We start from the raw sequence: 15,088 nt of genomic DNA, 5'->3' as shown, positions 1-15,088 counted from the left end.
TTCTGCATTCGTAAAGTGAAGGCCTCTTGAGAACCGAGAGGATGTTCTTATGGTCTAGAACTATTTGAATCAGTACATGTAAGTCATTTGGAAACTCCATGTAGGTTCGTATCACAATCTCATATATACTACAACCACGTTTGTAATGCTGCAATTAATCACATGGCGTATGAGAGAAACCTTACACCACAAGACATTATTCCCACTATTTCATTCATCTCATCCGTCATCAATTGATTCTTCTAGTTAACCAATCAGTTCTACGTCGATATTAATCAACGGAATGTGGTTCGTTATCGTCGTTTTTCATTTATGTCGGTAGTTATCATGAAACATCATCTATGATAATTTCATTCCAATTCCATATCTTATCCAAACTAGTATACATGACCAAGAACTTCAGGTCTCAGGAGTAATCCAGATTTAATCTCATGAGATGAAAAGGTTTGAGACATCGATCAAGGGGCGGATTAGTTCATGCCATGTTCCTCCACTTTTGGGGAAGTGAATCCTCGAACCGAGTGATCTATCAAGCTTTTGGCGTATGACAAATTGATTGGCTAGCCTCCAATGTATGAGGGTTGGCCACAATTGTGGCGTTCCTACTTTCGGGATGAAGGTCTGTCGTACATTTGGTACATTCTTCTTTGCAGACACATTTGCAACTGGTATATGTGATCTCGTCACTTTTGCTAGATCAGAGGAAGTGTCTGGTTATATTCTGATGATCTAGATTGGGATCGAGATGAGACATAGTGGGGACGTCCACGATAATTCACGTCGTTCTTTAGGAACGTTGACGTTCTTATCTCCCCCTAACGATGGGAAGCCTGTCTCATAAAAGTGATAATCTGCAGAACGATCAGTAAAGAGATCGCCTGGCAAAGGTTCTTAGTAATAAATATTAGAAGGAGAATCATAACTGACATAGATTTCCATCCTTCCCTGATGACCCTTTTGTTCTTTTGTACTTAAGGGCGGCGCAAATGGCACATAGACCACACAACCAAAGATGTGCATATACAATATGTTGAGTTCGTATCTGGTAACCAACTGACACGTGCTTTATAAGGTTGGGTCTTGACGGGCCTCAGGCAGACCAACATGGTTGCTTGCAATATTGCATGGCCCCAAGTAGAGATTGGGAACTTTGGTATGTATGACCAATCAATCGTGCAATCATTTGAAGGCGTTTAATGAATTCTTCTGCTGGGTCGTTCTGGGTATGAACATGGGATTGGATGTTTAACTTCAAAACCCAACCGACATGTAATATCCATCAAAAGTTAAAGTTTTCGATGTAAATTCTCTAACTTATCAAATCAAATAAATTTGATTAGATAATCAGGGTGGTAAACCCTGAGCTTGTTAATCTGAGTTACCGGTGCGGAGAATGCAGTTTATGGACAACAGCCACACGTGTGACTAATCCACTTAATTTATTTTCCACGAATTTAGGAGAGTATGCATTCTTCAATTAAACATGTCACACATACCTTAGTAGCCTTTAAGGGCTATTCCGTCATTTTACATCCACGATAAATGAAATTTCGGGACGGTCTGTGACAAGGAAGGTTGAGAACCTTGTAAAATCATGATTACATAAACGTTACTACACTAAGGGGTGGTGCACTAAATTGGTATCGAACATGTCATTTACAAGATTCGAATTGAGACTTCTTACTGAAAAATGATATCACTAAATCGTAATTCTAAATGACATTGTAAAATACAGTGCGGTCCCAATCATTGTGCCAAAATAAAACCATTTTATATATCCCATAATTCATACAAAAACTGCTTCACATTGTTAATTGCAATCATTGTGTTAGGAGGGGTTTCTCTGAAAGATTAAAATATTCTTTTGAGACCAAATTTGCCAACAAATAATAAGTATCTTCTCATCAACGTTGACATTCGACTTACACCATGGTGAAACTTGAAGCATAAATTAATAATGGTGATGCTATTTGAACACACGAAATGATACATTTGTTGACATACACTCTAATACATGTGAGACTTATATAGACACATACAATGGGGTAACAAACACATGCATTAAAAAGTGAGTCAACGAATGTGCAAAATTTTGTGTGACCAAATAGGTTTATTGCACTATAATATAAGAACAAAGATTACATCAGAATGAAAACATACAAATAACAAAAATAGAAACTGAAAGAGTGATGCTATTTTCGTACGCGAACATTACACACTTACTTATTAACTCCCTAATACAAATGTGTACATCTGCATACAGTGGTAGGACTTCCATTAGAGAGTGGATCAGCAAATATATGTAAATTTTGTGTATCCATATAGTTTGATTGAAACTGAAAAATATATAGTAAAACATAGAATCTAGTCCCTAATCCTTCTCTTCATCTTGCCCATGCATACTGCCATCTTCACATAGAGCGAATCTTGTACATTATCCAGAAACTGAAAATACGAATACCTCCATGTCTTCTTAAGAAATAAAGAGCCGCAAACTCCCCAAAATCCGACAATGAAACCTAGGGTGGCAAAAATATAAAACCAGGGAAGCTCATCACCTTTGTTGTTGGCATCTTGGTCGACGATATTCTTGTTATATGCATCAATTTCTCTGCACTCATTTGGAAGTGGAGCACCACAGAGTTTAGGGTTCCCCTCAAATGCAGAAGCATTGAAGTTCTGGAGCTGCGTGCTCGTTGGTATTTTTCCTTCTAGATTATTGTATGAGACATCAAATTCATTCAAGAAATTAAGGCTCGTCATGGACCAAGGGATTTTTCCGGACAAATGATTCGTCGAGACATTAAAAATGCTCAAGAAATTAAGGCTCGTCATGGACCAAGGGATTTTTCCGGACAAATGATTCATGGAAAGGTCCAAAGTCTCTAAATACTGTAAGTTAGATATTTGGTTTGGAATGTTGCCGGAGAAGTTGTTGTGATCAAGAAACAAATATCCAAGAGACTGCAATTGGCCGATCTCAGTAGGTATACTACCATTAATGTTATTTGTTGATAGGTCAATTAAACCTCGAACAATATACGTTCGACGAGCCCAAACATATACCTTTTTATATACGGAGCTAGAGATGGGAAGTTCAAATTCATAATTGCCTATTGGGGGTGCATTCACCTCCAACCTTGGTAATCTACAAAGTTGTTTGGGAAAATCACCTGAAATCTTATTGTATGCCAAATCCACATAAAAGAGTTTTGGAAGATTCCCCAACCAACTTGGAATTGACCCTGTGATTTGATTATTAGCTAGAAATAACAACTCTAGATTCTTTAGGTTTGATAACCAACCAGGTATTTGACCAGTGAGCCTACATGAAGTCAAACTCAATAAATGAAGATTTTGGAATCCGTGAAAATCAATCATGTCATCATCAGTTGGCATTGCTTCGTGGGAAAACGAACCACCAAGGATGAGTGTGCGAAGACTTTTGCAACCCATTAATATCTTAATTGCCCCTGTGAGATTGGTCAACCGTAAATTACCAAGCGAGAGGAAGGACAAGGATTTCAATGAAAGAATCTCAGGTTGTATTTGTCCTTCTACATCAGGATTAACACTCAACCGAATTGCTTTAAGGGACTTGCATGAGTAAAGGCTTATCGGCAAGACACCAGTGAAGTTATTCCGAATTAGGTCAAGTTTACTAAGGTGGCTGAGTTTGGAGAAATTAGGCGTGGTGAGGTCTCCTTCCAAGTAGTTGAATCCCAAATGTAGTTCTACGAGGTTTGTGCAATTCATCAAAGATGAGGGCAACTTACCTTCTAAGTTGTTGGAATCAAAATTCATGAATTTCAACTTGGAGAGCTTCCCGAAATTGAGAGGGATCACACCACTCAAATAATTAAAATAGAGGTCAAGGATTGTGAGGTAGGTGAGGTTGGCAATTCTTTCACTAATGGCTCCATTTAGTGAATTGAGAGGTAATACAAGTTCCTCAAGTTTGGTAGCATTATAGATGTCTTCCGGAAGTGATCCTGACAAATTATTGTGACCAGCACGAAGAATCTGCAATTTGGAACACCCCCCGAGCCCATGAGAAAATTTGCCACTAAATTCATTGGAGGAAAAATCCAATACTCTTATGGAAGGAGATGATTGGAGACAAATAGATGTAGGGATATACCTAGAGAAGGTGTTGTTGCTGACATTGAAACTAGTCAAATTCCAAGCTTGTTGGAGAAAAGAAGAGGGAATTGCACCATAGAAGTGATTGCTTGACAAATCTATTGTCTGAATATTTTTGGGTGGTAGAGAAAAGAGTATCTCTCCAGAAAGAAGGTTGTAGCTCAAATCAATGATCTTGAGGTGATTCAAGGACGAGAAGAATTTGATTTCAAGTGTGCCATAAAGTGAATTGTGGGAAAGGTTCAAGTGAGTGAGATATGTGAGATTTGCAAGTGATGAGACAAACATACCTCCTATGAGCCCTTTGGAGGGTAAGAGCAAATGAGTGACCCAACCCTCCTGATTACAAATGATGCCATTCCAACGACAGTAATCAACAGAAGTATTCCAATTTACAGGAGGGGAAGATAGCGTGCGGGCGAAGGCCATGAGAGTGGTGCATTCTATGTCTTTGCTTGCATGAATATTTGTTGTAGATATAATGAAAGAGAATAAGAAGACAAAGAGGAAGTCATGAGCCATTTTTTTAACTTAGATATTTCTTGCAATAACAAGTCTGCAATATATCATATATATAGGGGCAACCAAACGTGGCTATGTATTATTTTGTTGTGTGTGTGGTCATGGACTCGAGAGGGGGCCGCATATGAAAACGAGCATAAAAGTCAGTATTTCATTGCAAACAACCTTGACCGCACATTCATGTACATTTTCCAAACCCTTCAATAAGTGAGAGAGATTTTCCACAGTGAAAAGGGACAAAGTTTCAAATTTGAAATCACATGAAGAAAACCAAATATGTGTTTCTTCTTCTCCATTGAAATGGGCTAGATTGTAGTAAAGAGAAAGGTTTATGGGCTGAAATGGGTTAAATTGTAGTAAAAGATTTCTTCTTCTCCAGCATTCTTGAATAACTCCATTATATCCAGCATTCTTGAATAACTCCATTATATCAAGGTATGTCAAAGCAAAAAGGAAAAAAAAATGTGTTTAATGTGAAGGTTTTCTTATTGAGAAAACCAATCACCTTCAATTCCCAAAAAATTGTATGACTAAAAGGGACAAGTTTATTTTATGACTAATCCCATTGTAATCCCCTGAAAATGAAAAGTCATTCACCTCTATCTCCAATTGAGCTTGAACCTTATCCAATCAATCGCAAAAAACGATAACCGCACATTAATGTACGTGTTCCATACCCCTCAATGTGTCGAAGAGCAATTGAGTCAAAGACAAATTTCATAGTTCCACTTGTGAAAGGAAATTGAAAAAGGCCTTGTTGTTTTAAGAGTAAAGAAAATTTTGCACATTGTGTTTTACGGGGTCGTACAATTTAGTCTATGTTTTATAAAAGGAATTGTTATTAGCACTCCAAAATCTCATTTTGCACTCAAATTTTTGGCTTAAATGTTAAAATGGTCCTTGTGTTTTAGTCATTCAATCAATTTAGTCCCTGTATTTTCAAATTGGCTAATTTGGTCCTTGTTTTTATCTCTGTTAGCCAATTAAAGACATTTCCATCTAATTTTTGTAAAATTTTAATAAATTATTATAAACTTATTTATAAAATTATTAATTTGATTTAAAATATTTAAAAATTAAATAAAATTAAATATTAAAAGAAAAATTATTCTCCTCCCAACTCCCCAACCTCATCCTAACATTATCCCCTCTCTTTTCTATGTCACAACCTTAATCGTTTTTCAGATTGGAAGTTTTATCTCTTATATGTGTTATTTCTCATTGATTTTCATTTTTCTGTAAAAAGAAAGGGTAATTATATCTTATATAATTTTTCTTATGAATTTTTTAAAAGGGATTGAATGAGATGTCGTTAATGGGCTAACATGAACAAACACGAGAACTAAATTAGCCAAATCAAAAACACGGAGACTAAATTGGTCATATGACTATAACACAGGGACCATTTTGACATTTAAGCCTTTCTTTTTTTTTTTTACAAAAATTAGATGGAAATGTCTTTAATCGCTTTAGGAAGATAAACACAATGACCAAATTGGAAAATTGAAAACACTTGGACTAAATTGACCCAATGACTAAAACACGAGGATCATTTTAACATTTAAGCCCAAATTTTTTATAATTAAAAAAAATACACTTGTGAGGGGTGTAGAATGTAATTTTTAGAGTGCTAATAACAGTTTTTATAAAAATTAATGTATTATTACTTGGTCTTTATGTGGAGCTATAAACGTAACCACTATTCTTTTAAACAACGGTTGACGGACTTGCTCTTTTTTTTTTTTAGCACCAGACTGATGTCAAAGATGTCCCTGTCACCGTCCATCTTCTCTGTTTAAAAGGTAAAGTTTCATAAAAATAATAAATAAAAGAACGTTTCGCTAATTTTTTTTTTCCCGAACTATTGTAAATGACCAATGCCGCTACTTATGTCATGTTTCCCTACATTTCATCCAACCTTTGTAAAATATACGTACAAGAAAAAAAAAATAACAAATACATATTTAATGACCGGAATGTGAGGTGATAAATCCACCTCACTGTTTTATTAATTCACCCCATTTTTTCATAAAAAAATTTAGTATCAATTTTACCTTTTTATAAAATGACATCAAGGACCAGCACAAAAAAGAAAAAAAAAATCTCTTTGCTCATCATCCCTCCAGTTGAGTTGAGAGATGTCAGGTCGGATTATCTTGAAAAATGCGTCCTCAATTGTGAAGAATGTGAATTTGATAATTGAACTAACTTTGATTGAAAATGACCCAATAAAGCATATTCCCAAAATTTCGTTCTTATGCTCCATTTTCAAACTTGGAAAACACTAAAACCGAAAAGACAAGAGGAGTGAGAAAATCCGCTTTGGCTCATCTCTAATAATGCTAGTGGTCCTTTTCTTCCCTCCCCTTTATTTTCTCTCCCTGGACTTCTCTCTACCTTTCTCTCACTTCTTTCTTCCTCCATCTATAACACCATCATTTCATTTCTATTAATGTCCTCTCTCTCTCTCTCTCTCTCTCTCTCAAATTTCACACTCATTTTCGAAGGTGTTTAATCATTTAATTTCAGTTTTTTTGCAAGTGCAAGCATGAGGAAGGGATATATTTTTATAGCATATATATATTAAAGGTTATTTTAGAAATAATATTGGGTGGGAAAATAACATTTTTTTTTATGCAGTTTATGTGAAATGTGGGTAAACTATAATGGAAAATTGGTCATTTACAATGGTCCATGGAAATAGCTAAATGAAACTAGGGTAAATCGGCAAATATGGTTTCAAGGTGAAAGACGGGGAAATTATTTTTTTATTTTTAAGTTTGTATTTGTTCTCCAAATATTAATTTTTAATTAACTATAGGAATTATTATTGGCACTCTAAAAAATTTAAATACGTTGCAGTCATATTAGATTAGGAATGTGATTATGTAAATTTGTATTTAGGGATATCTTGGAATATTCCCTAGGGTTAGATATTATCCTATTAGAGTTGTAATCATATTAGAGTAAGAATTTAACATTCTCTACTACTATAAATAAAGGCACAATGGGATAAGATAACACATACCTCACAATAACATATCTCTCTCTTCCTTTCTATGTGCCGCACCCTCTCTCTCTGTCCTTTATATGATTCAGTAAATTAGACGTACAACAAATTATGCACTTTAAAGTTCTTATATTTAAAACAAAATTACTCTTGTAAGGAGTGCAAATTGGATTTTTACAATGTCAATAATAGTTCTCTTAAATATTTGTCATCAATATAACAATTTTCTTTGAATCCTTTGGAGGGTAAGAGCGAATGAGTGATCCAACCCTCCCGATTACAAGTGATGTCGTTCTAATGACAACAATTAACAGAACTACTCAAATGCACAAGAGAAGATATAGTGAGAGCGAATGCCAGAAGAGAGATGCATTCAGTTTGGTTGCTTATAAGTTATAGCTAACAAGTAGGCACACACGTATATGTGTGGGAGCAACCAAAGGTATTCAGCTGATTTTATTTTATTTTATTTTTAATATTATTATTTATTGTATTTTTGCTTAGAGTTATCCAAACCCCTATTTACGTTTGAAGAGAATTTCATGGCATGAAAGAAACCAAAAAGCGAAGACCTCCGTGGGTCATGACTAAAACAACTAAACACAACTGGAGATTAAGAAGTTGTTTTGCCTCTGGTACTATGTAACTAATGATATTTCTTCTCATTTGTAAGTATGACGTTTTAAGTTTAACTCGTGTAAATTGCGAATTCAATATCAATTTATTGTGTTGGTTTTCATTTTAATACTATTTAGTATACGGCATGCAAGAAAATAAAAGATACAACGTCTCTACAAGAATGCATGCAAATTGTAGTAACCAGTCGAAAGTGAAAGTAGAAGAGATAAGTTTCTAATTAAGAAAAATCATCACTTTCAATTCCCGAAGAATGACAAGACGAAAATGAAATAAGTTTTTCTAATCTCTTAAAAATGTAAAATCATTCACTCTACCTTTCGTTTGAGCTTAAATCATGTCCAATCCAATCTAATCAATCTTAAGCACCAAATGAGCATAAAAAATATCATTGCATTCCAAACCCTTCAATACGTCAAAGGAGAGATTTCCTCTTAAGAATGATTTCTTCCATTCCCAACTACCCCACAAGGCATGAAATTCAACACAATCGTATAGAAGCAATGATGGATGTTTATTAAACAAATAACATATAAAGAAGAGAATAAGATATTGCTTACGGTAACTGCATATATTTTATATATATGTGTGAGCAAAAAGCAAAGACCTAATTCGAGATGGTGTGGTTTGAAGATTCACCGGACCTAATTCGAGATGCTTTTATTGAGGATTGCCATAATTAGTAATTACTTTGATTGTACTCTTTGGAGGATAGTTAACTTTGTTAGTTGTACACGACACTCTTTTTTCTTTCGTTCGGGTTAAAATCCCCGGTAAGATTTTTATCAAGACCCATTATGCACGCTATCATCTATGCTTTGTAAGTTTTCTCTTCTTCAATGAATATCGTACTTTCTCACAAACAAAAAAAAGCAAAGACCTTGGTTTGTTGAGAAAACTGGCAAACAATCATGACTGCACATTAAGGTACTTTTTTCCAAACCCTTAAACACTTCAAAGAGAGATTTCCAAACCCTTCCAAACGTTGAAAGAGAGATTTCCAAACCCTTCAATATGCCAAAGAGAGATTTTAGAACCCTCCAATACACTAAAAAGAGATTTCAGAACCCTTCAACAACTAAATGACTTTAGTTTTATTTGATTTTCTGCAGAGGTAATTTTTATAGAACGATTTATAATATAAACAATTCTGAAAGAAAACACGAAGTTGTATGAATCGGCAACGAATAGTTTTGAGTACACATTCCTACTCATCCTTTGAGTATCCAAGTATTGTTCTTTTGTTATGAAAGTGATAGCGTCAGTGGATTAGATACTAAGTTGTTAGGGGGAAGGTAAATTGGTGGGAAAATCCACACTAAGGTGCATAGGCATAATTATTTTTTGCCACTGCAGTAAAGTGTCATCTGCGTGATGAATTGTTATTATACAAAAAATATTTCCCATTGGGGTTCAAAACAGAGGAATGCAAAGAGGTGAAACATGGGGTGTAAAAAGCAATCACTCCCCGAAAGCATATGACATTGACACTCATGATTGCTTGAAAAATAACACAACCACTGAACCAGGATATTCTGTAAGATAACATCCATGAAAAATGGACGAACTTTAGAATTTGAAATCACATAACGAAAACCAAATGTGCGTTTCTTCTTCTCCATCGAAAGAGTAGTCCAATTTGGACTGCTGCCAACATTATGAGTTTTGAGTTCTCGACCCTTCACAGAAATAACTTAGTTTAACTAAACAGATAGACATAGTCGTTATTGCACGCTTATCAAGCAGAAATTTGTAGTTCTCGACCCTTCTCTACCTCAGTCGGTTCCATCTTTACCTTCCTCAAAGAAGATAGTAGTAACCAAGTACTAGAAACAACACAACAAACACAGCAGCAGGAGCAGCTCATAGCCAATAGTTAGTACTCGACTTTGTCCTCTTCAGGAGTCTTTCGTGGTAGTACTTCTGCACCCCTAGCTCGACCTCTGTTCCTCAGAATATTATCCTTTTGCGGCTTCCTTCAACCTTTTTCAATTACCTTTCCTGGTTCTGCAACCTCAGCAATAGGTTTTGTTATCGCTACTTTCGGTACCCACAAGAGCAAAAAGATAGTTTCATTTGGTTTGTGTTGTTTTGTTAGTTGGGAAGTCCTGCATTTGGTTTGTATCTTTTTGCCCATTATTTTTCACACTTTTTTCTCAGCCCACTGGGGATTTCACAGCTGATGGTCGACAAATTAGGATCACTTAATAATTTTATAGAGAATACAACAAAGAACGTACAATTCTAATTTCAAACAATGTAAGAAAATGAAAATATGTACACCGTTGAACTTACAAAAGCGAGCCAAACTTCGAAGCAACGCATGCTTGCTTTTTAGAAGAGAACCTCTGGCTTTTGGGCTACAAAAATGCCACCTCAAGACTCGTTTAGATCCCATGAACCGTGATGTTAGATTGTTACTCGTTTTGAAAACTTACAGATAAAGAATGAACTCAACTGCAAGTTTCCCCTTCTTTGTAGCGTTAACTAGATAATAAGCCCGCGCGTTGCAGCGAAAACCAACTGTTTCAGGTGTAATTGCATAGTGCTTATCAAGAGTATTTTCTATTAGCATGTTTACGAATTCTCTAGTATGTCCATCAAAAAGTAAATAAATTCTCTACTATATATGTTTTCATTAATCGTACTTGGTGGTGAAACAAACAATGTTTACTGATGCATTCAGACCAAGGACAGATAATAATCCGCCAATGGAATTAGATCTATGCAGTCAATTGAACATGTCAAGTAAAATCATATTCAATTGAATCCAAACTATAGCATGCTAAATAAAGACGGAAAATGATACAACAGTAGAAACTTCTGAGAATAGATATAAAAGAATTTTATGTTCTGAAAACTTCTAATAGGAAGAGAAAAGTTTAATGCACTCATAACATCCTCCATTGTGGTACACCATCCTTGCATGGACGATAAACCATTTCTAACACAGCCATTCTCACAAATTCGGAGAACTTTTCAGTTTTAGGAATGCTCAAATTGCACCCATTCCGATCTGGAATTAAATAAGAACTCAATCAAAAACTTTAATCCTACAATTTAATGCTGAAAAACTAAAGTAGCCAGAAACCAAAAGATCTAAGTGACAACTTGTACGGACGTTACGAAAATGCAGGACGCGAAACGCATTAAAACTTCTAGAAACTCGAAGGATTTAATTCTCCTCTCCTTATATTCTTCCCCTTTCTCTAACCAAATAAAAATTCCCAAAAATATGCACAAAAAATTCTAAAAAAATACAAAATACAAAATTAATGCAAGCAAAGAAAAAGAAACAAAAGTTGTCCTGTCAGATTCTGTTAGTTTTTTTAGTAACCAGGAGTGAAATGTTTCATCCTCTCATCAATTAATTAATAAGTGAATAAACAAATTACTAAACTTTCTTAATCACAAAGCAAAAAAGGAAATCATTTACCTTAATGACAAAGCACTCTGAAGTCTGAATGGATACATTTTCTTATTGTTTAAAAACTGAAACTCTACAAAGTGTTAACATTTGCACATATATCATAAAAGGCATTATCGCTTGGATTTATCCTTTAAGAAAACCAACAACTACTTTAACATAAACTACCAAATTAAATACTCGAACATGACAACCCCAAACATAAAAAAATTCTATATGAATTCAAAACAATATTAATTAGGGCAAAAGAACCCCAAACATAAACAAAATCCCAAACCAATTAAAAAAAAAAAAAAAAAAAACTTAGGCTAAAATAGGCCAACCCGTGCATTCCTCATCCTTCCCTCCTTCCCCTGTTTTTTTTTTTTTTTTTTTTACCCTCATGCCATTAATCTGTCTCCTCTTAGAATTATATAAACAACAGCAGAAAACATTAATACAGTAATGAAAATAAACAGACATTATTGGAGATACTATTAGTTCAAGATCAATCGTCATTATACGAAACACGGAAACTAGTAGTGCAGCTGGATGCCTCAGGATCCTCAGCCCCACAAAAGTCGTAGAACTTGATTGTCGGGTCCCAATTCATAGTACCTTAAATTGATAAAAAATAAAAAATACAAAATAAATCAATCAAGTAAAGCTGTCATTTCTAATTAATCAAATACCAGACCCTAAGAAATATAGAAGCATAGTTTTTGAAGAGCAATTTTTCTCTGGGATGTGATATCCACACATCCTATTTTACTTCTCACACACCTTTTAAAATTTCAACTGTCGGATCAGATGAATTGAAGAAGATCTAATGGACAGAAATTATCAAGGGTGTGTGAGAAGTAAAATGGGATGTGTGGATAACACACCCCTTTTTCTCTCTCCCCCTCAATATTTCCAGTCGACTGGGAAATAGAAAATACAAACCAAAATGCCCAAAAAGCAGAAGCTCAAAGACAAAAAATAGAAAATAAAAAGGCATTGGAAAAGAGAAGTCATTGAAATTTACCCAAAATGTACAGAGATCCAGGACTCACATATAAATTAATTTCAGGATCAAACGCTAAAGGGATGAGAAACTTTACCCCTTTCTCATTTGCAGGTACCAAAATCGATTTACAAAATTAAGGTTAGGGTTTTCATATACTCTATTGGGTAATGAAAGTCATGTGAAAAGTTCGGAAATAACCAAACCAACATCCAATTTAGTACACCTAAGAAAAACATAAGTAAGAAACTATTTCCAATTCGTCATTCATTTATCAAACACAGTAATACAGTCATAGAAAAACTCTTTAACTCACTTATCAAAATTGAATTAATTCAATTTCAACTTTCCCATGAGAGCTTGACTGAATTTATCTTCTTTAGCCTTTTGTTTGCAATTTGAATTACATCACTCAGAATACAACCCCAAATAGAACACAAATGGCCCATAGAAAAATAATGCGAAACATTTACCAATCACTATTCACAGTTTTAGTCAAGAAACTCAAATTTCAGAGATACAAAACAGAGAAGCTTGTATAAATCATTTACAAAGGACCCTTTGGTTGAAAAACTGAAGGGTGACGCCAATTCTTCTTATGGAACTTGGAACTTGACCCGCTAGTCACATTTGCACGTGAACCTTCTGAACTAATGTAAAACAAACGCATATGAAAAAAGAATTTTTTTTGTCGGAGGTTAACGACTGACAAAATTTAGGGAGTAACTGAATGAGTGTTTGTTAGTAAACCGAAAAGAAACATAATCAACTACAACCTTAAGGATCTTGCTTGATTCATTGAGTAATATGTGTCGTAATCATTAGGAGGATCAGGGAGAGGACCTGATGCGGTCCTTCAGAATTGCACAGATCTACAGTCCAAGCTCCGAACAAAGTATCAATTTATCAGCAATTGTGGCTTTCATTATTCCTAAAAAAAGTTATTGATTCACAAATAAACAAACGAAAGTAATCGGTAAAGAAGCGCTTACCACATGCTGGCTGAATCCGAGCTCAAAATGACCACGATATTTTCCCGGCGATGATTACAGAGAGATTGCTGTCTGGGACTTCTGTCCATCCCCTAAAAACAATGTCATGAACTTATTTATTGGATAAATGTGTGTGTACCCAAGAACTACACTGAAACATCCACAAAGATTCAAACTTCCACAGTAAATATGATCTGCAACTAATAAAAAAATAATCGACTGGAAATCACATATAAACCCAAATGAATCTGAACCCAGCAAGCAAAACTAAAAAACACCCTAAATAGACAATCAATCAAACAGAACCAAATGGGGGTTTAGTAGCTTCAAAAATTTTGTATTAAAGCCAATTATGAAGCACAAAACGTCACCCAAAAATGGAAAAAGAGATAAAAACGAAGAAAAAGAGATGGATACCTTTCTTTTCCATTTCAGATTTCTGGGTACTTTGTATTTTTGCGTACAAACCAATAATATCAATCCAATTTTTCCTGTGTATTTATCGTAATTTCATCCCAAAAAGTGACATAGCAAACCAGCATCCATAGCGTACTCATAAAAATATATAACTTCTGTAGCTAATTAGTAATATAGCTACCACCTGAGTTCCTCTGAAAAAAATTAAGAAAAACTATAATTTTAAGAAAACTAATGAAGCTTTTTTCTCCTGTAAGGGACCATGCCAATATCTGATTCGATCGAGGGTTTTTACAAATCCAAAACTATAAAAAATTGAGAAACAAATTAAAAGTTGAGGTTGATGAACACCGACTTTACGGTAAACACACAGAGCTCTTCGATCAACATTCAACCCTTAGTAAAAATTCTTTCAATAACCTTCTTGCATGGCACGGCCCAAGAAGAACCAAATCATTTGAAAAACTTATATTTCAAATATAACAAAACTAAATGAAATATCAAATCCCAAAAATCATAATGCTTCTATACAGTGAATGATCTTTATGAACCACAAGTTGTAAAATCCTAAAAGCTTATCACTGGAAGATGGGAATTACACATTTCCATTGGACCTAAGGATCATAATGCTTCTATACAGTGAATGATCTTTATGAACCACAAGTTGTAAAATCCTAAAAGCTTATCACTGGAAGATGGGAATTACACATTTCCATTGGACCTAAGGATCATACACCCAACATCAAACACCTCATCATGATCAAACCAAACTTTCATTCAATTAAGTCTCAAACACTTTAATTAAGTTAAAAAGAACAGTCCAATTCTACCAAAACTATATACAGAAACCGAGAAAAACAGAACAAACAGTGGTGCAAAGGTGTATAATGATACTAAATCTTCAAATGATATAAAATAAAAAAATTCCCAAACCAATATAAAAGCCAATGTCATTC

General features: G+C 34.6%; 2 protein-coding genes across 2 annotated transcripts in view; both read right to left on the bottom strand.

The window, feature by feature from the left end:
- Nucleotides 1-15,088, bottom strand: part of LOC126589686 (receptor-like protein 3) — a 166,422-nt gene that overhangs the window by 120,192 nt on the left and 31,142 nt on the right. The window lies entirely within an intron of this gene.
- LOC126589685 (receptor-like protein 2) lies at nucleotides 2,070-4,698 on the bottom strand. Its single transcript, XM_050255061.1, has one exon. The coding sequence runs from the start codon at nucleotides 4,663-4,665 to the stop codon at nucleotides 2,365-2,367; it is 2,301 nt and encodes a 766-aa protein (XP_050111018.1). The 5' UTR covers nucleotides 4,666-4,698; the 3' UTR covers nucleotides 2,070-2,364.

The sequence above is a fragment of the Malus sylvestris genome, chromosome 11 (assembly GCF_916048215.2).
Source record: "Malus sylvestris chromosome 11, drMalSylv7.2, whole genome shotgun sequence".
NCBI classification, from domain to species: domain Eukaryota; kingdom Viridiplantae; phylum Streptophyta; class Magnoliopsida; order Rosales; family Rosaceae; genus Malus; species Malus sylvestris.
Note: the sequence above shows the minus strand (reverse complement) of the source record. Positions and strands in the feature narration are given on the sequence as shown.

Excerpts from the sequence above, each read along its gene's own strand:
- LOC126589685 (XM_050255061.1), bottom strand. The coding sequence starts at position 4,665 with ATGGCTCATGACTTCCTCTTTGTCTTCTTATTCTCTTTCATTATATCT.